The following is a 22,965-nucleotide window of genomic DNA, read 5'->3' as shown; positions in this document are numbered from 1 at the left end:
TGCCTATAAAATCTAGACCAGATGTGGCACGAGACGCCCAAGTGAATAATTTAAAAAGATCCATGTATCAAGGCGTGTGTCGTAAATGCGGTTATATCTTAAAATTTTCTAAACGGTTGCGATATTACTCGAAAGCGTTGCAACGCTTGCCGCGTATATTAACCTGTTTACAAGACCTTCAAGCACCGAAACCGTTATAAACATTCGTTATCTTTGAGACAAGAATTCCTCTACGACGTCTAAAATGCCAATAAGCTCAACAAAAGCGCCTGCAAGTGTAAGCGGCAAGGGTATGTGCAGTAAAGTAGTAAAGACATTTTCCTTAAGGTCCTTTATTAAATATTTTTCGGTGAAAAAATCACGTCAAGGAAGGAATCGAGCACAATGTACGAGTTCCGGTTATTCTAAACAACAAAAATGATTTACGCCCCCGTTACGCTACAAAAGGGTGTTATTTTATTCGCAATGTTCGAGAGCATTTTTCCATTTTCACCGGACCGCCTCGCACCGGGACGGGAATAAAGTTTTATAGAAATCGTGGCCGGGACCGTTAAAATTTATCGGAAACCTCCCCGGCAGTCCGAACGTTTTGGCCGGGTTTGCATGGCGAGCCAAAGATGACTGGTCATAAGAGGGAAGGGTTCCCGTGGGAGTCGTGCAGCCCGCGCTAAGAGTATCCAGCACATTTACACAAGACCAAAAGCCAACCTTAACATATTGACTGCTAGTAAGTGTCAGGAACACTCTTGCCGCAAACTTCAGATAACGAACGGTTATGGCCGTTTGTTTCTTGAGAAGTTCTACTTTGTTTCTGGCTAGTTAATATGGCCCCGATATTGTACACTGTCCTCCATCGTAAAATGTTGCCGCAGACACTAGTCTTATTTATTTTACGAATTGCATCCAACAATAAAATGTCAACCTACAACAAATGTATGTTCTTATGTTTTAATTTTATTTTATCGTTGTGTGTTATTTTTATATTTTTATTTATGTGGGGGGACAAGTAAATTTTGAATTTGAATACAAAAGTCTAAAAACACATAATGAATTTTATATTTAATATCTTTTTTTATTTAGTTAAGTATAAAATTATTCACTGTATTATCTTTTATTTATTTATTTTAATAATTAATTTAATATATATATATATATATATATATATATATATATATATATATATGTTCATATAAATATAGAAATATATAGAAAATTTTGCATGTAATTAATTTAAAATATTTTTAAAAACAAATATAAAAAATATATTAGAGACTACTTATTCATTCATTTAAAAGCATTTTTATCGATAAAATAATTTTTTGACAAAAACAGAGTCCTGATATTATCTTTTAAATTTAATATTAATTATTAATAATTTTAATAATATTATATTCACATGTTCATATAAATATATAAACAAATAGACAATTTTATTTATTAAAAATGTATGTAAAGTTTATTTATGATATCATTTATTTATATTAATTTTTCAAATTCCTATTATTAATAGTTTAATATTTTTAATATATTAAAAACTATTTGAGTCATATAAAAACATTTTTATCTATAAAATAAATATATGTGATATAAAAATATCCGAAATATCTCGTTTAGAATTATACTTATTATTTTTATTTTAATAAGTAATAAATATTTTCATTCAATTAATTTTAAAAACATATTTTAATTTTTATTGAATTTTATTGTAAACAACCTGTTTATTACACTTCTATAACCAAAAAATTTTTAATTATAAAAATTTTATGTGAAAATTATTGTGAAATAAATTTCTTGTGAAAGCAAAATTGGAAGAAATTTCGATCCTCTCGAACAATTTAATTTCGAAGAAAATTTCCCGTATGAGTAGTAAATACTAATGAGTAATACTTTCGAAATTTCTTGGGTGCATTAATTAATTACGAGTGGTAGCCTTAAAGAATTACATACAGTGTATAACGATGTTACGAAAAACGTAAAAATTTACTAAAAACGTAAAAAACTACTAAAATCTAAAAAATTCATTAAAATTACTAAAAACGTAAAGTGACCTAATTCCATATGATCAAATTCCATACGATTAAAATCCGTACGATCAAAATCCTTATGATCATTTTCCATACTATCATTTTCCATACGATCAAAATCCATATGATCATTTTCCATAGGATCAAATTCCATACAATCATTTTCCAAACAATTAAAATGTATATCATCATACTGATTAAATTACATAGATTTACTTTAATAACTTTATGGATTTTTATTTTTTTACTAAAAAAGTAAAAATAAATAATTCTAATTCTTCCTGGATTCCCAAAAAATTACTAAAAACTTAAAAAATAACTAAAAGACAAAAAACGGTTATTTCAATATTACAAACAGACACTCCAATTTTATTTATATGTATAGATTTTAATCAATAATCAATATAACAATTAATCTTTTGTTTTTTTTGTCATTCATTAAATAATTTTAAAATACATAAGCAAATATTTAAATATATTTTTATAATTTTACTGCTCATATGAAACATAAATTGTTGGTATACATAAAAATCCGGTTCCTAAAAATATGCAGGCCTGTTAAATATGCCGTACGTGTACCAGAACTACAACATAACAATCAAGTTTCCACGAAGAAATTTCAGATATTGTCACAGGAAAACTTTTATTGGCATTGATTTGACTTTATGGTTTGTCTTCAATATTAACCACGTACCGATTATTCCGCACGACATCCGACCAACGACACACTTGCGATATTATTTCGCCGTTGGCTGATTCAAAAAATATTCAAACCGAATTTTCCCGTCGTCATCGGAAAAATCGGGGGAATTTCGGTTCGGACACGCCGCGTCCCTGTTTATTAAACATTGACGAGTAAATGCGTGAAAATCCCGTGCCAGTGTTGTCGCACACCTACGTCAAAGTTTCCCTTGTCTCGGCAACGACATAAAAAAGACAAACCCCGGACCGAGTCACGTACCCGACCCCCTCATTCCACGCATACGCAAGTAATTATGGTCCGATCTTTCGATGTTAATTCCGTCGTTTTCTAATTTGCAAAACGGCACAGTTATTACGCAATTGTTGCCCGGATCTTATGTGGTGGAACGGCGGAGGCCTAATCAAACGGGGTCCTCATTAAATTTGCATTTTTTCGGGATAAAATGGGAGATTTTCCTCGAGACGTTCGACATTTTTAGGCTGTTCAGCTGTCCCCAAACGCAATGCACATATTAAAGGGGGTGGCGGCACGCTCTTTGAATTAAAATATCCTTTCAGAGTGTTTGCCGCATTTGCAAATGGAAATTGTATGTATGAGGGTGGTTTGTATACTTTTTAACAAATCTAGGGTAATAACTAAACGTAGAACAGAATTTCCACTTAGGTAAAACATGAAGTGGGCAGTAAAATTAATTTTGTGAAACAGCGTTTCAAGAGCTAATTGTTTTTGAGGTAAATCTTTACACTTTTTGGGGCGTTTCTAAACATTAACATCAGCAGTTCAATATGGAGTTTTTGTCATGAATAAACTTTATAAACAAATCAAATTAAACTTTTGCATGTACTGTGTATATTGCATCACAAATAAACTTTATATTTATAGATGATTAACAAATAATTGTAAATTAATAATATCATAATGAGTTATATTAATTATAATTAATGGTAAGAAAATAATGAAAATATTTATTACTTTATTAATATAAAAATAATAAATGTAATACTGAGATATTTCAGATATTTTTATATAGTTACATATATTGTAGTTAATAATATACTATTAAAAAAATCATTATTAATATTTTAATAATAACATTTGTAACTAATTTCTGTTACAAATATACTTATTTTATGGATAAAAATGCTTTTAAATGATTGAAATATTTATTTTTGAATATATTTTTAATTTTTTTTTAAAAATACTTAAAATTTTAATAATATACCTAAATTTGAATTTAAAAAATTCATAGTAATAAATAATTAAATAATTTAAAACTATATTTAAAAGATAAAATCGGTAACCTATTTTGTTAAATAATATATTTATTTTATTGAAAAAAAAATGCTTATAACTGATTGAAATAAATAGTTTTTAATAAATTTTTATATATATATATATATATATATATATATATATATATATATATTTTTTTTTTGAAAAATATTAAAAATAATAAGCCTGAATTTGAATTTAAAAAATTAACAGTACTAAATAATTAAATCATATATAGACTTTACGTGCATTTTTAATAAATAAAATTTTCTGTATATTTCTATATTTTTATAAACAGTTTTTTATTAAAAATATTATTAATTAATATTATATTTAAGAGATAAAGTCAGTGACCTATTTTTATTAAGAAATTTAAGTGATTGACATAAATAGTTTTTAATATAATTTTATATTTGTTTTAAAAAATAATAAAAATAAATAATTAAATTATACATCGACTTTTAATACTAATTAAATATTTAATTAATTTTAAATTTAAAAAATAATATCAGTTATCTATTTTTGTTAAAAAATATATTTATTTTATGGGTAAAAATGCGTTTACATTATTGAAATAAAAAGTTTTTAATATATTTTTATATTTATATAAACTGTGAATATTATATTATTAAATATATTATTAATTAATATTATATTTAAATGATAGTTTGTGTTTTTTTTTTTGTTAAAAATATATTTATTTTATGGTTAAAAATGGTTTTAAATTATTGAAATTAATAGTTTTTAATATATTTTTATATTTATTTCAAAAAGTACTAAAAATATTAATAAGTCTAAATTTTTAAACTGAAAAAGTAATAGTAATAAATAATCATAAATAAATTTTACATGCATGTTAATAAATAAAATTTTCTATATATTTCTATATTTATATGAATATTATGTTAATAAAAATATTATTAATTAATATTAAAATTAAAAAATATCAGTGATCTATTTTTGTTAAAAATATATTTATTTCATGGATAAAAATGTTTTTAAAAGATAGGAATAAATAGTTTTTGATACCTTTTATATTTATTTTATAAAATACTAATAATAAGGGAAAATCTGAATTTGAAAAATTTATAATAATAAATAGTTAATTCATAAATATACATTACATATATTTTTAAAAAATCATAATCATAATAATTTAATTATTATTAGATTATAATTAGTTCTTAAGTAAATAATGTTTTCTATATATTTCTTAATTATATAAATATTATATTATTAAAATATTATTAATTATTATTAAATTTAAAATATAATATCAGTGATCAATTTTTATTAAAGAATGTTTAAAAAATAAATATAATAAAGAGTTTTTGATATACTTTTCATATTTTGTGTTAACAGGTTTGTTTGGAGTAGGTTTTTAATAAGTTTAGGGTAATAACTAAATGGTAAAAAATAACCTAATTAATATATGTACTGTACAATAAAATTAATTTTATAACTTATTAAGAATTAATTGTTTTCGAGCAGTTTGTGATATAAATAAATCCAATAATCCCCGTAAACGTCACCGAGATGTCTGATTGTAGTTGGAAAACTGCTGGAATCACTATTCGCATTTTTAATAAGCTGAAGACTTGAGTGAAACCCCAGTAGATGAAAAGTCCGTTTGAAAAGGCGTCTCCCTCAGGAAATCGAATACGCTGCAAAACTCGAATGAAAATATAATCAAATAAACTGATTCACCATATCGAATCAATGAAACTTAATAAACAACTGCACGGGGAAATAAATGTCGCTTACTCGGAATCTTTCATTGCAATCGAGTCATTCTTTTTTTTATTTTATTTTTTTCCCGCCTCCGACCTGACAATCTAATAAATTTCGCGCTTTGAATTCGAACGTTTTTTAAATCTTGATATTATTGACTGTTCTTTCGTTAAAATTTTGCACGTGCTGGTGCCAACATCAAAGCGTAATACACTCCGATCCTCCTCGAACTTTTTTTTGTGGCGAAATTGATTTTAAAACGCCCCACTCATAAAGAGCCACCCTTGGCACTACAATACCCTCGGTCATCGTTAAATAATTTAATTCGTCGGTCCGACAAGCACGTATCTTTTTATGCGTACGAACATAACGTTTGAATATTTTTTGGCGATAAGGTATATCGTGCTGTTTCAATAAATCTTACCCGATGGGGTGGGGCTAATGTATGCAAACTACCAACTGATAAAATAAGTGTATCCCCTTATTGTAGTACTTTTGTCTGTTTCAATTTCCAGTCGGGCCTGTGCGTGCCACAAAGGTAATAAAAAGAGATAACTTCACGTACGGATGTGTATGCGCGAGAATGTGCGGTTCAAAAAAGGATTTTACTGTATAAAGCCATTGGTAAAATTATAGTTATATATATAAATTATAGTTATATATATATATATATATATAACTATTATTATATATATATTATATATATATATATAAAACTATATATAAAACTATAATTATAATATATAAATTTATTGTGAAAACAAAATTTGAAATTTGAAGAAATTTCGGTACTCTCGAACAATTTAGTTTCGAAGGAAATTTCCCGTATGAGTAGTAAAACTAATGAGCCATACTTTCGAAATTTCGTGGGTGCATTAATTGCTACAATTATGATTTAAAGAAACGATGATACGAAAAACGTAAAAATTTACTAAAAATTCATTAAAACCGTGAGTAATTACTTTACGTAAAGAACCTAATGGCCATACGATCAAATCCCGTACGATCATTTTCCATACGATGAAAATCCGTCGATCAAAATCCATATGATCATTTTCCATACGATCAAAATCCATACGATCATTTTCCATACGATCAAAATCCATACGATTATTTTCCATAATGATCAAAATCCATAATGATCAAAACCCATAGTGATCAAAATCCATAGCGATTATTTTCCATAGTGATCAATTTCCATAGTGATCAATGTCCATAGTAATCAATTTCCATAGTGATCATTTTCCATAATTAAAATATTAAATATATTATTTTGATGTTTAAAATTTAAACATCGTGAATGGGCAAACAAATTGTATAATTACTACATCCAAAAGGGAATTAATTTTATGTTTTCAAATATCTTATCTTAATTCATTTGAATATTTTAATTAAGCTTTTTGTTTCGCATCCACCATTTTTACAACTGTTGTTAAAAAATTGCGAATGCGCAACATATTTCAATATTGTCATTTATTATTATTTTTTCATTTATTATGTATTAATTGTCATTTATTATTTAAATTATTGTAAAATGGTTTTATTGTTTTTTCTATTAAATTTTTAAATTTAAATTGGCCTTATTACCATTATTAATATTTCTCATAAGTATCTAAAAAATGGCATTCAAAGTTAATGGAGTGGAATCCAGGCGCATATTTATATAATTAAGTAATATTTTCGGGTCCATTGTTAATAAAATTAAATCTCCTTTGTGTTTGCTCCAGTTTTTCGGTACCATGACGCCACTTCACAAAGGACCTCGTCGTTTTTCCTCGCACTTAAAATGATAAATTCCAGAAAAACCGAAACGCAGCAACGAAAGATACCGGGGGCGTTTCGTTTAATTAAAAATCATAATAAAACGTAAGATAATTACAATATGCCCTATTCCTTGTCGGACTTTATGATCGGGGCGTTAATATTTCATTTAATTTACGCCTCCCTCCACCGCGCACCCGCAAATTTAATTCCGTAATAAAATTTTAATTCCCAAGATTAAGATTAACTACGTGATTTCAGTTCATTACGGGGCGACTTTTGAAATTAAAACGCGGAGGTTTTTGTTTTGCGGTCGCTTCTTATTTACCGTGCGTATGTTATTAATCATTTTCACGGGGCACACGACGAAGTGGTGGAACTAGACTGTAACTTGCGTCGTCGTTGTTTTAAGGTTTCAATTAGTACAGACGGTGAAAGTCGTTGTGGAAGTTTTCTGGCCCGTGCCCAATCCAAATTAGTCTGATTCCTTAAATCCCCCCACAAAACTGATCGTATTTTCCTGCTGCGTCTATATATATATAAATCCCTAACATTTTTCCCTGGGCCTCGAATAATGGTTGTTGCAATTATATTTGAATTGTATGATATGATGATGTAGCATATTATTGAACATTTATTCCCCCTAACGATTTCGTTCGGAGCTGAAACCAATTCCTCGCTTAATTGGGAAGGTATTTCTGGATGGGTGGATAACTCCGAGGGGGTAATCCAATATCAATTTTACAGATAAAACTTAATATAAAAATACGTTTCATACTCGTTTCATAATTTTTGCCTTCACATAAACATGAGTTGTAGGTGAAAGTAGGTGAGGAAATGCCCTTCTGGACGGGCGCATAAACTGGACAACAGAAATGAGATTTTCGCGTGGCGAACTTTATTACCCGAACGCGATCATTATTAACTTACGGCCGTGGTTAATCCGATAGTCACGTGTGAGCATGTCCGTTCACGTACTAGGAAGGAAACGTGCCTTTAATTAGGATCGAATTAGCCCCCCTTCGTTTTTTCGCCGTGCTTTGTTTTAACGCCGTCATTCGATTGTCGAGCTTTGATGGTGTTTTGATAGTTTTATGGCAATTGAAACGTTGGAACGTTGGTGGGGAGATGAAAGTCGAGTTTCACTATTGAGCATTCATAAGTGATAATGGGGCTCTTGAACTTGATCAACGCCTCGAATTATTTGCATGACTGAGTTCGGCAAACAATCTCCGGAGTAATTATATCACTCGGAAAACGTCGTCTTTATTTAACCTTCCCCGAGATCCATCACTTCAACTTTTATATTGCTTTTAAACTCACCTGAACAAACTTTTACAGTTCAGACAACAGTTCCCTCTCAGCTTGTTCAAACAGAACTGACACAGAAGTGTATGTATCCAATTTTTAAAGCTGCTTTTTTCTCCCGTCGCCCTCGGTTGATTTAATTAAAAGGATTACTTATTTAATAACCGACGGCTTTGGGGGGAGCTAATGATTTTTTTTTATTTATTTTATGTGGAACAACGAGAAAATTGTGGCTTAAAAACGATTCAATATTTATTTGAAAAACCAATTAACTAGTCACGGCGGCCGCTTCCGTCGAACACAATCAATAAATATATAGTTGCGAAGTGTCTGGGAAATAAACCGGTAAACTAAGTGACAAGCCCTTAATAATTCGTAAAGATTGCAGCATCGTTACAACAAGTCGTGAAACTTTTCAGGTGCACCTTAATAAACTCGCAGTAACTTTAGTTTTCCAATTTTATTTTTCAGGTAGTTTACTTGGAATATGCTTTAGTGAAAAGTTTTCAGTTAGGTAGGAATTTGGCACGAACCGTCCTGAAATTTCAGTCGATGGGGGCCCCCTCGTGTAAAACAAAGATATAGAAACGGAATTGTTGAGCTGGCAGTTTAGAGAAGCGGCCTCCTGCTGATTGTTCGAATTTTCTTTGCCTCCCGCCGCAGGAATAAGCGCATAGGCGGGGTAACAATAAAATCCCGCCGCCTGCAAAACAGTTTCCAAGTTATAATAGTCAACAATGCGGATAATAGCTTTATTTTCATTTAAATAGTTTTCTAAACTTTAATCATCCAGTTAGCAGTCGTCTTATTGACATACTTCGCTGAGACTCGGCAGAACTTCGTTGTATTATTGCCTTCTCTCCAACTAAACAATTAACTCATTCTTTAGTTTTTATGTTTTATTTGTTTAGCATTTATTAAATAATCGCTTAACTGCGCTTGGTCGTGACAGCAGAATGAAACTTATTCGATCCATTTGAAAAGGAATATTAATGCAGAATAAAATTTATTTCCAGGCAAAAACCATTTATTTAAAATTTAATTCTGCTATACGTCATTATTTATTAAAGCATGTTTCACTTTTAATTAAGCACACACATCGGGATAATTAACAGCATATGTGAAAATGGTTAGGCAAATTCACGTAAAAAGTACTTTATTTTGCCAGCTTTTTTCTCTAAAGCACTTCTAAATTAAAACTTGGCCTTAAATTATAGTTTTCGTATTACCAGTGGTGTGTTATTCTAAGGCTTCAGAAACGTACATTTGTAAAGATATACAAAAATTAACAATTATCGAATATAAAATAAAAGATTAAGAAAATTTTTTCAGAGGGAAGTTCCTTACAATTTTTATCTATAAAAGATAATCAAGGTTTGAGGATTAAGTATCCATAAAATATATTTGATTTAATATGTACACATAATGTATATTCCTATGTGGATATTTTTAAGTACGATTAATTTTATGAAACCACTAAATGAAAAGTATAATATTATAATCCTAATGTACCCACATCAGAGAAAATTCTAATTATTCGTCATTATTTTTGAAATATAATATATATATACTTTATTTTAAAACTGAAAATAACAATTATTTTTAGTTCTTTTATCTATTTCTTGACCATTTGGTTACTTTTATCCTAATTAAATTTTTAAATTAATTAAACAATTTAATAAATTTAAATATTTAGAAAATATAATAAATATAAATAATTTTATGACCAGAGTTAAAATTGTGGACAATTAGTTAGTTGATTCTGGATTTTAAAAATAAATTTTTAAATCCAAAGTTATATTAATTTATAAAGATCATAGATTCATAAGTATATAAAATACATTTATTATATTTATAATAACTCAAGTAAATTTATTACTATATTTGTAAATATAAATAAATTAAAATATTTATAGCAATAATAATAAAATTGCGTGTACTAAATAGAATATTAAAATTTAATTTGACATTTATCAAGATTGAAACTAAAAATTTTAAAATATTCAATTTTAAAATTAAGAATTAAAATTATTTAGTTATTTTAGTTACTTCTTAAGAATTTAGTTTATTAGTTATTAGATTTTTTATGTTATTTAAACTTAATTAAATAATATTTTAATAAATTTGTATATTTAAAAAATTATAAAATATTTTATTAGGATAATAATTATATTTAAAAAATATTTCATGACCTGTATATTAAATATATATATATATATATATATATATATATATATATATATGTTATTAGCAGATTTTATTTATTTAATAATTTATTAATTTTTATTTTTATTATTATAATTTATTAACCATAAATTGACTTTTGAATAGATTTACAATTTAACATATAATTTAATAATAAAATATTAAATCCAAATAACCGTTTATACTAAAATATTGAAAATCTAAAAATTGATTTTAAAATTCTTATGTTTTATTCCTAAAGAATTTGGTTATTTTTAAATTATTATTTATATATTTTTTTAAATATTGTAATAATAAATACTTATTTGTTTATATATTAATATTTTTTTAATAATTTTTAGTATTTTAATTGTATGGTACAATACAAATTTGATTAGCCCCGTAAATATTTAAAAATTACTATTTTAAAAAATTACCTTTGGACTAAAGACTGTGTTTGGACTTCTAATTAGAAAGATACATGTCAAAGTGGAACCGTGTATCGCCGTAGTTAGACGATAGAAGTAGAAATGAAAAAACTTTTCGGTAGTTCCCCCGGTCTTAATTGCGAGGTAATGTTCACGGCCGTGCCGAAATAAATTCCGGACAAGGATGTCGCTTTGTTGTAATGTAAATCCGGTCGTTTTACATTCGGGTTGGCACCCCCGGCTCGGCGGCAGATCTGGCCATCTAACTTCGAACACCTATTGTGCGACCCCATTCAACGAAAACTTTGATTAGACGTTCGACACAGTTTTCCTTTTATGTTTTTTAACTACTGAACTTATACATGTACCTATCGTCTGGAAATTTTATTCCGGTCTCCATTGCCGGAGTAAATTTATTGGCCGATCGATGGAAATTTGAATAATCACCGACGAAACTGAGTTATGCATGTGTGTTTATCCTTCGGTATGCACACGTTACTTTTTCTCATTTTTTTTTTGTATACGGAATATACAGGAACAAACAATTAAGTACAAACAAGGGGGGTTAAAAATTGCATATTTTCTCGTGAAATATTCAGGTTATCAGTGACACAGCCTCGTTCGCCCCCCTACATATATTATTAACCCCCATATGGCCGCCAATAAAAAAGTAATTTCGTCCGGGATAATTTTCTAATTTTTCAGCATACCTTCATAAACCGACTACGTTTTTTTTTCTGTAAACGTTGAATAATTTAATGTTTACCTTTCATACGTACGGACGACTCAGTCGCCCGGGCGAGACTGAGCCGAACATTTTCGCACGACGTTATTTCCCCAGACGCAAGTAATCACGCCGAAGATATAATCTGGATAGCGGAGGGCCTACGCGACACACAATGACTTATTTACGGGACGACACTCGTGATCTTCTCCGTCCGAAGCTTTTTTCATTCACTTTCCCCGTTCGTGCAAAAGACGTTGCACCGTACCGATTGTTTTTTTTTTTTTTTTATTTTGACGTCGACTTCGGTTAAGGACTAATCGTTCCCGACATCGCACGGTCCCTCTTGTAATCCGTTAAAGTAACGTTGCAGAAGTTTTATGTTCGTCGCAATAGTTTAAGTTTGTGCCCGGAATTAGACTCGGGGACATATTTACACTGCCCGGCTTCGCCCTCCCGTACACATTAAAACTAGTCGCCCGCACCCGGAATTGTATATAAAGTTTTTGAAAGCTTAGGCGGATAAAAAACTTTGCGTCAACTTTAAAGCCTGTGTGTTCGGAATAAAATATTTATATTTTAATAGAGAGTTTGCTTTGGATGTCTGTAAATGTTTGCTGTTGTTGCACAAAGTTTTTTTTTCGGCGTAAAACTCAATAAAGCTTTGTGCGTTGGACAAATTATCTGCTGTAATTAAATATTCATATTCAACGGGTTTGTTTTTCTGAAAAAGTATATTAATTATCAAACTAATTGATAATTAATTTATTTAAAAATTATTTTAATATAATCACAAACAATAAATGCATTTGCATTGTAATAACTGTATTGTCAAAATAAAATACATTTATTTATAATTACAATAATTATATAATGATTATTACCTTAACGAAAATAATAATAAATGCCGACAAATAAATAATTAAATATATTTTACAATATATGTAGCAAAATGTATTAAATGTATAATAAAATGAATAAAACATTAAATTGTAAAGTCGGCGCATTCGCCATTTTTTGTTAAGAGAAATACAATGTTGTTCATGTAGAGCAACTTTTTCAATTTTTCATTTGTCTTGATAAAAAAAGTTTAAATATCCATATTATTATCAGTTATGCAATATAATTGATAACAACATTACGGCAATATAATTGCTTATTAGTGGGTTTATTAATATTTGAAAATATTCAAGGGTCAAAAGTAGAGCAACTATAAAATAAAACAACCTTACGTAAATTTAACCTCCCTTTATTTAGTATCTAGTACCATATCTATTATTTTCAACTTCTAAACACCTTTTTTTCATTGATTTCAATAGCTTTTCGGTATAATCGTTCGATATATCTTTTCACTGATTTTAAGCTTTAAGGAACGATGTCGTATACAGAAATAAATTATAAAATAACTTTATACGGTTTGGTAGCTTTAGTTATGAATAAAAACTATGCATATAAAGATATTCATATAAAAAGAGAGGTACGAAATGTTTAGACACTTAATAATTGTAAAATTAATTTAAATTAAAAAGAATCGTTCATTTAATAAAATAATTAAGTTTATTAATTTGTTACTCTACATATCAGCGATAGTGATGTTGAAAATATATATATATAATTAATGTTACTTTTAATATAACTAAATATATTTAAATACAATTAAATTAATGTAAAGCAATGTTACATCTAATGTGTTTTGTTTTGTGCATTATGTTAAATAACATAATTTATTCGTAAGTATAAATAGTTTTCATACATATTATAATTTAAGAAAAATATTCCAAATATTGATAGTTTTAATCATTTTTAAAATTAAATATATATAATGAATAAATAAATTGACGGTTTAAAATTCAATTAAGCTTTTTAAAATTAGTAATCAATAAATTATATGTACAGTAATGGCCAAAATTATACTAATTTTAAATCAATTATTTGCTAAAGGTATTTTGCTTATTATATCTATTCATTGGTCAAAGTGAAACTATACGAAATATTATAATTCGACATTATCAAAGCCGAGAGAAAAAGGAGAGATGGCTAAATTTACGGCTAAATAAGTCAATGGTTTCTCGTTTTAATAAAAAAATTAGAGAAACTTGAAAAGTCTCATTTATGTACAGGATTATATTAAAAATAATTTGCTTCCATATATTGAAGAAATGATGCTCTTAATAAATGAAAACGTACCCAAACACAAATCCAAAATTGTGACGGATTAGTTAAAAAACCAAAGCATCGATGTATTGTCTTGGCCGTCATCTCCAGACATCAACCCTAGAGAAAACATAGAAACAAAAAGGATATAATACAAAGTTAATAATACAGATTTAATAATCAAAAATCCCTCTCAAAATTAAAATTGCCATATTTATATCAAGAAAATATATGTAACATTATATAGAATAAAAATATATATTTCTATAATCCTGTATAAAATAAAAATAGTAAACTAATATTATTTTAAGAGTTCACATTAAATAATAGAATAGAATATTTAACATTTTAAAAAGTTGTTATAATAAGGACCACCGCATTCCCATTTAAAATTTATTTTAAAATCAGTAATTATGACAAAATATTATTCATATACCATTTTTACTAGAATATGGATTATAAAATATCTAATTTATAAATTTAAATATATTGCTGGACAAACAAAAAATATAACACGTTAATTTTGGTATTAATTAACAATAACAGTAGACTAATGAAAATTTATTTCAACAGCCATAAGAGTTTCCTCGTATAACTGAAAAGTAATCGGAACGATTTCCGTGAAGAAAGCAGAAAGAACAAAATGTGTTATACCTCATAATATACGTCCGTCCGGACAAAAACTGCCATTACCGAAATAGACCGCTTAAATCGTGTGGATCTCTACAAACGACCTATTCATCCCTTCAATGATGTGCTTACTGAAAAAAAAAACTGATGAGTTACTATATTATGACTTGTAAGGAAACCGCAGACCACTTTCTTTTATGCCCCGACGAACAACAGTTAGCTTTTATAACGCACCCGAAAATATTTCCTTTTTTTTTGTCTTCCCCACTGGCAAATTCATTCTAATCGATCCGGTAAATTTTCTAACGGCTAATCGAGGGGGGTCGTATAATTATTTGTGTCTAACAACAAGCAACAGAGCAGCAAACAAAACCTTAATGCGTTCCTTATTTAAAGTGGACTGCATAAATAAACGGAGGGATTCCGTCGATTTGTTTTTGTAATTTTAAATAATGCAATCTATCACACCTGCTTTCGTCCCCATTTGCATTTATATCTCTTTGAAGTATTTTTTTTCTCTATTCCGGGGGCTCCGATAACTAAAAAAATTTGCATATCTTTGCCTTGTTAATGTTTTTAAAACAAATGCTAAAAATAAACGCGGCTTTAATCCCATTGTAATAACATTTTCCCCGTCCGTTTCTTTCATCGTGCCCAAACGAAATTATTTTTTCGACAAAGAACGTTTTTAATCATTTTTTTTATTATTCAGTCTGATAAGATTTCGCTTTAGTCTTAATTCCTTGCCTAATTAAACATCTATGTCTCCGTGTAACTTAAATGGATTTTGTAATGGGATTACCGAGGAAATTTTATATTTTAAGAGGCTTTCGCTGCGAACGGAGCAACAGACTGAAATTAATTCTTGGACGTAGTACCTACAATTGTTAGTGTAAATCGTAAATTATATTACTGCTTACAGATGTTTTAAGTACTTATATATTTTCAATGAAGTAAGAAAAGTAAATATAATTTTAAAAATCAGTCCTGAAATATACGGACTAGTTAGTGTATGGGATTGAACTTGAACAAATTTAACACTTTGCAGCTTTCCTCTATACAAAACCTGTTAGGTGAATCATCCTGTATATCGTTAAACAGGATATTGATTTAAAATATAGCCTGAAGACTTATGCTAAACAGTGCTTTGCATATTTTGTTTGCGAAGAGATATTTCTATTTTGTGTGGGCTTGATAACTAAAAAATTTACATATCTTATAAGGACCTTTGCAAAAAAAATCGCGGCATCGCCATTATCCTACATCCTCAGGGGCATGGGGTGAATTTTATTAGTCCCAAGTTGTTTCGTTTATTCGTTATACATAATATTCACCATATAAAAAATTTATTTCAAATTTATAAGAAACAAGCGTCCTAAAAACTTATACCTTTGTTTTGTTTTATTAGATTGTCAATAAAATTAATGTGTTTTACAACCTTAGAAATAAAATGTACAAATCTTATCTTAAACAGAACTTTATTAGTTGAAATATGAACAATTTGGATTAATACATTGTTGCCAAGCTCATACCGGAAGAATAGACCTTCTGGAAGCAACGAAGTCGTTTTGTACATTATTTTTATTTTTATTTGTGGAGCTTTTGGGTATCTCCAATCCGTTTTAGATGGTTAGAAAGGCCCTCAATTGGTCCTCATTAACATCAGATGGCCGACCACTCTGCACATCATTTTCAAGGCTCCCACCTGGAATTTTGGAAACCATCATCACCCTAGACATTTGTTAATGGTTCTTGGGCCAAATGCATCATGTCACGAGTAGATTCGGTTGATTTTTTGCCTTGCCTAATTTAGAACAAGATAATTGTACGAATTTTCTTCGTATCCATACTTTATTTAAAGTCCTGAATAAATTCTCAAATTATTCAAATATAAACTACTACTAATAGTTATAACACTTACTTAAACCAGTTTAATTAAGTAATTCAACTTATAACTCTAACGAATGACTTTTATAAGTCATCAAAGCTTTCACAGTCAATATGTGTGGATGAACTTGAGGGTTTTCTTGGTAAATATGTCCTGAATCCCATGAAGCATATTTCACATGAGCAATAGTAATAGAAGGCATCCGATAATACCGAACATACCTGTGTTCGCAGAAGAGCGAACGGTTATGACTACGTTTCAGTTCCAGTCTCCCTCATTGTGGATTCTTTTCAGGATCAGCTTTAGGCAGGACAATGCTAATATTAATAAAATGCCGTCTCAATGGGCAAGTTGCAATTCGTTGCGACGGACGTGATGTTCGGGGTTATTTAAATGGAACGGCTTTCCACCGGCGATAATCGACGGGAAATTTAATAAACGGAAACTGTTATTTCCTAGTTTTAAATAAAAATAAATTGGTCTTATCATACTTGAGGTGGAAATACTTGATATCCGCGTCTCAGCTGGTGTATTTATTAGTTTAGGTCTGATGGGCTTTTTTAAATTGGATAATGTTTTTGTCTTGGATGCCATTTTATGAGTAGTCCACTTGTCCAACTATTTCCAAACATATGACACGATGATTTTGCATAAGACACTGCTTATTTTTTTCTGTAGAATTATAGATAAAAATATGATTTATACGTTTTAACTTTTGTTGCATTATCAAAAAAAAACCACAAACAGGAAAATATATGTCCTATATTTGTCATTTGTTTATATTTGTTTATTTATGCATTCAAAATAAATATGTATTATAAAAATCTAAATATCAAAGCATCAAATTTGTCATAATTTATAGATTTTTTAAATTCATATTTTAAACTAATACTCAGCAAATTATTCTCATTAATTTTCTATTTATTTATTTCAATTGATCAGAATGTGTGTCCCATTAAAGATAAAAATTTTAGATTTAAAATTTGAATTTAATAAAAATAGCTGATAGACAAGACAGTAGGATTAATTTTAAAAAAAGTGATTTATTAATTAGTTTCCTAAAATATACAATGCTCAATTTTTCTCATTTTTGACTTTAGCAAAATATTATAATATTATAGAAAGAATAATGTGTGTCAGAGTTCTTAATTTTCTATCTATTGAACTATTATTAAAAATTGATAAGTAATACAGTTACAAAAGTATTTTCTATTTTAACAGACCACACACTATGCATATATTTTTTTAAATTAATATAATATATTATTATTTTGGTAATAAAATAAATACTTCTTTTTATTTACAAAGTGATAATAAAATTATTATTTATTTTTTAATACCATATTAAATATTGAGAAGTTTAAATTTATTCAATTTATTATTAATTAACCGAATTAGGTAAGCTTTTACTCAACGAATTATCCTTAAAATCACAGTCAAATAATTTAAACATTTATGAATTGAATTATGGTACACGATAATCTCAAAATTTCTTGTAAATACTAAATTACATCAGACTACAATATTATTATCCCGTACAAAATTTGATATTATATTAAAAAATATATTATTAACATGGACGAACACACCCTTGTTATCAAAATCAATATAAAATAATAATGAATAAATTAGAGAATATATTTTAAAAAAATATGTATTTACAAATGTATTTAGAAATATTTAGTTTTATGACATCTGAAATTGATTAGTGTATTTATATAAATATTGAAAATAGTAATCAATTATTTTATTTGAAAATTGTCTCTAGAAATCAAAATATTAAGATTTTCTTAATAATTTTCTCTACTGCCTAATATTGTATTTTTATTAATTACGTCTCACAAGTAAACAAACAAATGAAGAAAAAAATCTTGAAAAAAAACTAATAATTTATGGATATATAAAATTTAAAACTTGTGCTAGATAACATGTTTAATAAGTAATTATCTATTCAAACATACAATTTAATTACGAGTAAAGTTATCATTAAATATTTATGAAAATTGGTACGTTGTTATCCTACCCAGAAATTAATAATAAAATCACAGAAAAATAATTTAAATATTTATTCCTCACTAACTATACGCGATGATAACAAAATTCCTTATAAATATTAAATTTATCAGATGAGAATTCTGTATAAATTTTAATATTACTAAAAAAGGAATAAAATAAACTATAAAATCCTTTTTAAATATATTTCTTATGATGAATATAAAATAATATTCAATATATATCAAAATATATAAGGATTTCTTGACAATCTAAAGAATGTATTTACATAAATCACGAAAATTATAACTACTTTCTGTGAAAACAGGCTCTAGAAATCAAAATATTAACAAAATCTTAATATATGCGTAATATTACATTACACAAATTAATAAAACGATTGGTGTAGCTAAAATTCTAGAGAAATAATAATTTATGGAAATATATAAAATTTAGTATTTGTGTTTTCATGTATGAAAATTTTATCTAAAATGCCAAGGTGTTGCAAAAAACTACATAACCTCTAATAATTTTTTGTTAAAAATTATTAATGACCTTGATGTGAATGTGAAAAATTAGTTATTTATACTTTCGGATTCACTTTTACCATCGTCGTCGCCAGTTTCCTCAAGTGATCCGTTGTCCGAACTCGTTCCCGATGAGCTGCCATTGTTCTTAGCCGCTGTTGACTTCTTCCTAAGTTTTTTACCCAACAGAGTTAAAGCAGCCGGAGTCCTCTTCCACGAATAGTAGTACTTCAAAATGCTGCCCATTGTTTTGTCCGGCATCTGCAATAAGTAATCAATAGAATGGGCATTACTAATTAATTAATTAGTTAGTTACCTTCTTTTGCAGCCGGTTTAGGTCACCGCCGACAACTCTGGCAGCTTCTTGAAACGCGATTTTGTCCTCCTCCGTCCATTTTTCCGTCAACGGCGTGAAATTGGCCAGATCGCGTGACGCCTTCTCTAAATCGTACTTGTGCCAAAACAACATGCCCAAAGCTTGTTCGTCGTTGTAACCATACTTTTGCTTCGACATTTCTACATAATCGCGTACTACATCGAACACAAAAAATTAACGTTAACCATTAACAAGTTTGTGCACTACTTACTTTTATCGTCGGGTATGTCTTCGGAAGGCTTCCACACTAAAAGATCCTTGTCCTTGATGTCGTCTAACTGATCCTTGTACTCGGGACATTTCACTTGATAATCTCTACCCACACGAATTCTATTTTTTTGTGTGTTCTCGATTTCACCGTCCAACATTATTTTAGGAAAATTTCGTTGTGCACATCAAATAAAAGTGCAATGGTTAATTCCACGTTCATAATGTTATTCTAGTTCGTGGCAGGTAGTTATAAAAGATTAACCTTCTCCTAGGGAAATTTGCATTATCTGCATACCTGGTAAACTGAGAAATATGGATGATTCACATAAATCTTAATACATCAATATAATAATTTCATTTATTATTATAATGAATCTGTTAGGGACCCTTTAAACGTACTTTCAAGTTTGGTATATTGTTTATAAATACCAGTTACGAATTTAATATGTGTATTCTCAATTAATAAGATGTAGATCCCTTCTTCTAGTCGTCTAAAGTAAATTCGACACTTTTTTCTATAGATAATCATTTAAAATCTGAAGTAATCGTTTTTAAGTACTTAAAATTCAATTCGCCTCAATAAATATAAAAACAGCGAATTACTTTAGCTGTTTGACAAAAATGTCGCCTCTGAAAATCTCGCGTCTATTGAATCCTCGCAGAATAAACCAGGTAACATTTTCGTGATCGTCCTCTTAATGTTGTCACGTACATGAATTTCTTTTAAATTTCTTGACACTGCCTCAAAAAGTTGCGGTCTCTTTTGTTAACTTTTTCGGCGTCGGTAAATTGCTTATAACAAAGAATATCGTCCTTAGTAATTGTTGAACTTTTCAACAGTTGAAATTGTGTTTAATTTATAAAGTAGGCGGATATTTAATGCGCCGGCGTCGATAATATTTTTGGACGACTCAGTCAGGAAGTTCTCTGTAATCGCAACATTATTCGTCGTATTAGAAAACTATCATGAAGTTTTGTTTTATTACTATGCTAAATATTATTTATTTCAACTTAATTTTGACTGAGAAAATTGATTATTTTTGTTTATCTAGTGAAAACACCGCAATATGGAATAACGCTAATTTTAAATCAGGTAACGCAATTTAAAATGTTACATTAAAAATAAAAAGAATAAAAAATATTTAATGTTAATTAATTTTTTAGGTGTGTCATCGAATTATTTGGTTAATCATGTTAGTTATGCAAATGTTAAAAACATTTCCGAATTAATAATAGATAAACGCTGGGAACATTTGGAAATTTACAATACTCGCACAATAAACTTTGAATATGGACGGAACATGTCCTTTTCCGTTTTAAAAAAAGTACAATCTAGAAAAATTACTTTCTATTTAGGTACAACTAATATTACATTGGTAGACATAATTTAAAATTTATTTATCAATTGGGTTTACGTTTACAAATTTGTTTTAGAATACTACTAACCTTTGGTATCATTTTACAATGAACCTATTGGATAAAAAAATTTATCCATTAGATGGGATGGGATTTCCTATACTACATAATATTTCAAATAATGAAAATGTTACTGTTTCTTTCAAAAATGCTCGTTTTAAAATACATAACTGTAAGTTATTTTTCCGTATAATCCACTGTTTAATGGTAATTTAGTGCTGTTTTAGACACAATTTTAACATTCAATAAAAATGGCACCCACACACTTCACATCAGAGATAACTTCACTACAAATTATAAGTGTGTTGATTTTTTTATTAAGTGCAATCAATGCAAATTAAACGTCACCCTTACAAACAATGGTACGACAGAAAATACAGAGGAATATAAGGATGACCCGAAATGGCAAAATGTGATAATATGCAGCACAGAATTGCTTAGACCAGGAAGCTTCAATCTAACTCTCGAAACTCAAATTTCCACATATGGGAATTTACAAATCAGCACACTATTTTTAAGTCACGGACGAAGTAAGGACATAAATATAAAATTCGTCGTATTAGGTTGTATGTTTTTAGAAAGATTCGTTAAAAAAACGTCTCAGAAAAAAACTGGAATGTGTTATTATGTAAATGGAACTAATTTTAATGACAGTAAATGTGATGTGGACATGGACAAGATACTTCCAGAAAATTGTCAGAATAAAGTATGTTATGCTTGTTGTGGCTCCATTTGCTATGAAATTAATAAATTTAGTTATGAGTATATACTTTATGGAATATTTACTTTTTTAATTATATGTTGGATTGCCGTCAGTATATGGTTTTGCAGAAAGAAATTAGAGAAAGGTACATGGTAAACATCTAATAATGGGTCCATTTTAATTGTTATTTTAAATTTCAGCAAAAAAGAAGGAAACGGAACAATGCGATTCGACAGATATTATGGAAGAAAATTCGATTTATGGAATGTCTTTGAATGATAAATTATAAAATTTATAATAATATGAATTTTTTACATTCGTTCATTTATTTTTATATAATTACAACTAATTATCGCTAGAATTAGTAAATTCCCATTGAAAATTCATTTAGTTTCGTAGTTGTAACATTGTCTTATTTCAAAACCAATTATACTTGTAAATGACGAAAGTTTTAAGCTTCACGAGAAAACCAAAACAATAACAGTAATTATTAAAACTTTATTGAATTAGTATGACCACAATAAACCGAAACTGTGTTAGAAAATAAAAACTAAATATATTATTTCTACTAGGAAGGAAATGTTTATATGATACAAAGCAGTTACCACAAAACGAATAAAAAAAGAAAATTGACAGTTTAACTGTTTAACTCGTTAATAATGTTATTGAGATATATTTTAATTTTAACACCTTTGTGAAAGATGCTTTAGTAAAATATATTTGCGTTTCTGATAAACCAAGTGAAATTTTACTATGAGACATAAAAAAATCTGAAACAGGTAAGCCTGGGGAAGCCTGTTTTTGGAGTTTAGCATTTAAACCTTCCACATCAAATACCAAATTGGTTTAATCATTTTATTTAACTTCATTTATTCGTCACCAGATAAGGAAATACTTGACCACAACGTTAAACATAAAACTTGTCACCATTCAT

The 22,965-nt window shown here is 28.2% G+C and overlaps 2 protein-coding genes across 2 annotated transcripts in view; one reads left to right on the top strand and one right to left on the bottom strand.

The window, feature by feature from the left end:
- LOC126265703 (uncharacterized) overlaps nt 1–22,736 on the top strand; it is a 30,831-nt gene extending 8,095 nt beyond the window's left edge. Inside the window, exons 2-7 of the mRNA XM_049967991.1 lie at nt 20,965–21,005; nt 21,077–21,288; nt 21,347–21,500; nt 21,556–21,858; nt 21,907–22,176; nt 22,232–22,736. Of these exons, the coding sequence (XP_049823948.1) occupies nt 21,214–21,288; nt 21,347–21,500; nt 21,556–21,858; nt 21,907–22,176; nt 22,232–22,320 (891 nt within the window). The 5' untranslated portion in view covers nt 20,965–21,005; nt 21,077–21,213 and the 3' untranslated portion in view covers nt 22,321–22,736. The remainder of the gene's footprint in view (nt 1–20,964; nt 21,006–21,076; nt 21,289–21,346; nt 21,501–21,555; nt 21,859–21,906; nt 22,177–22,231) is intronic.
- LOC109605690 (REST corepressor-like) lies at nt 16,460–20,140 on the bottom strand. Its single transcript, XM_049967992.1, has 4 exons — nt 19,914–20,140; nt 19,643–19,857; nt 19,407–19,587; nt 16,460–16,624 (listed from the first exon to the last, which is right to left on the bottom strand). The coding sequence occupies exons 1-4, from the start codon at nt 20,068–20,070 to the stop codon at nt 16,542–16,544; spliced, it is 636 nt and encodes a 211-aa protein (XP_049823949.1). The 5' UTR covers nt 20,071–20,140; the 3' UTR covers nt 16,460–16,541.
- Nucleotides 22,737–22,965: the final 229 nt, after the last annotated feature.

Source organism: Aethina tumida, chromosome 5, assembly GCF_024364675.1.
Source record: "Aethina tumida isolate Nest 87 chromosome 5, icAetTumi1.1, whole genome shotgun sequence".
Classification (NCBI taxonomy): Eukaryota; Metazoa; Arthropoda; class Insecta; order Coleoptera; family Nitidulidae; genus Aethina; species Aethina tumida.
Note: the sequence above shows the minus strand (reverse complement) of the source record. Positions and strands in the feature narration are given on the sequence as shown.

What these genes read in the sequence shown, in the direction of transcription:
- LOC109605690 (XM_049967992.1), bottom strand. Translation starts at nt 20,070, where the DNA reads ATGTTGGACGGTGAAATCGAGAACACACAAAAAAATAGAATTCGTGTG. An exon ending in AGACATACCCGACGATAAAA is followed by an intron (nt 19,858 to 19,913) that starts GTAAGTAGTGCA and finishes TGTTCGATGTAG; the next exon opens with TACGCGATTATGTAGAAATG. An exon ending in GGAAACTGGCGACGACGATG is followed by an intron (nt 16,625 to 19,406) that starts GTAAAAGTGAAT and finishes CCAAAATTCCAG; the next exon opens with GTGGGAGCCTTGAAAATGAT.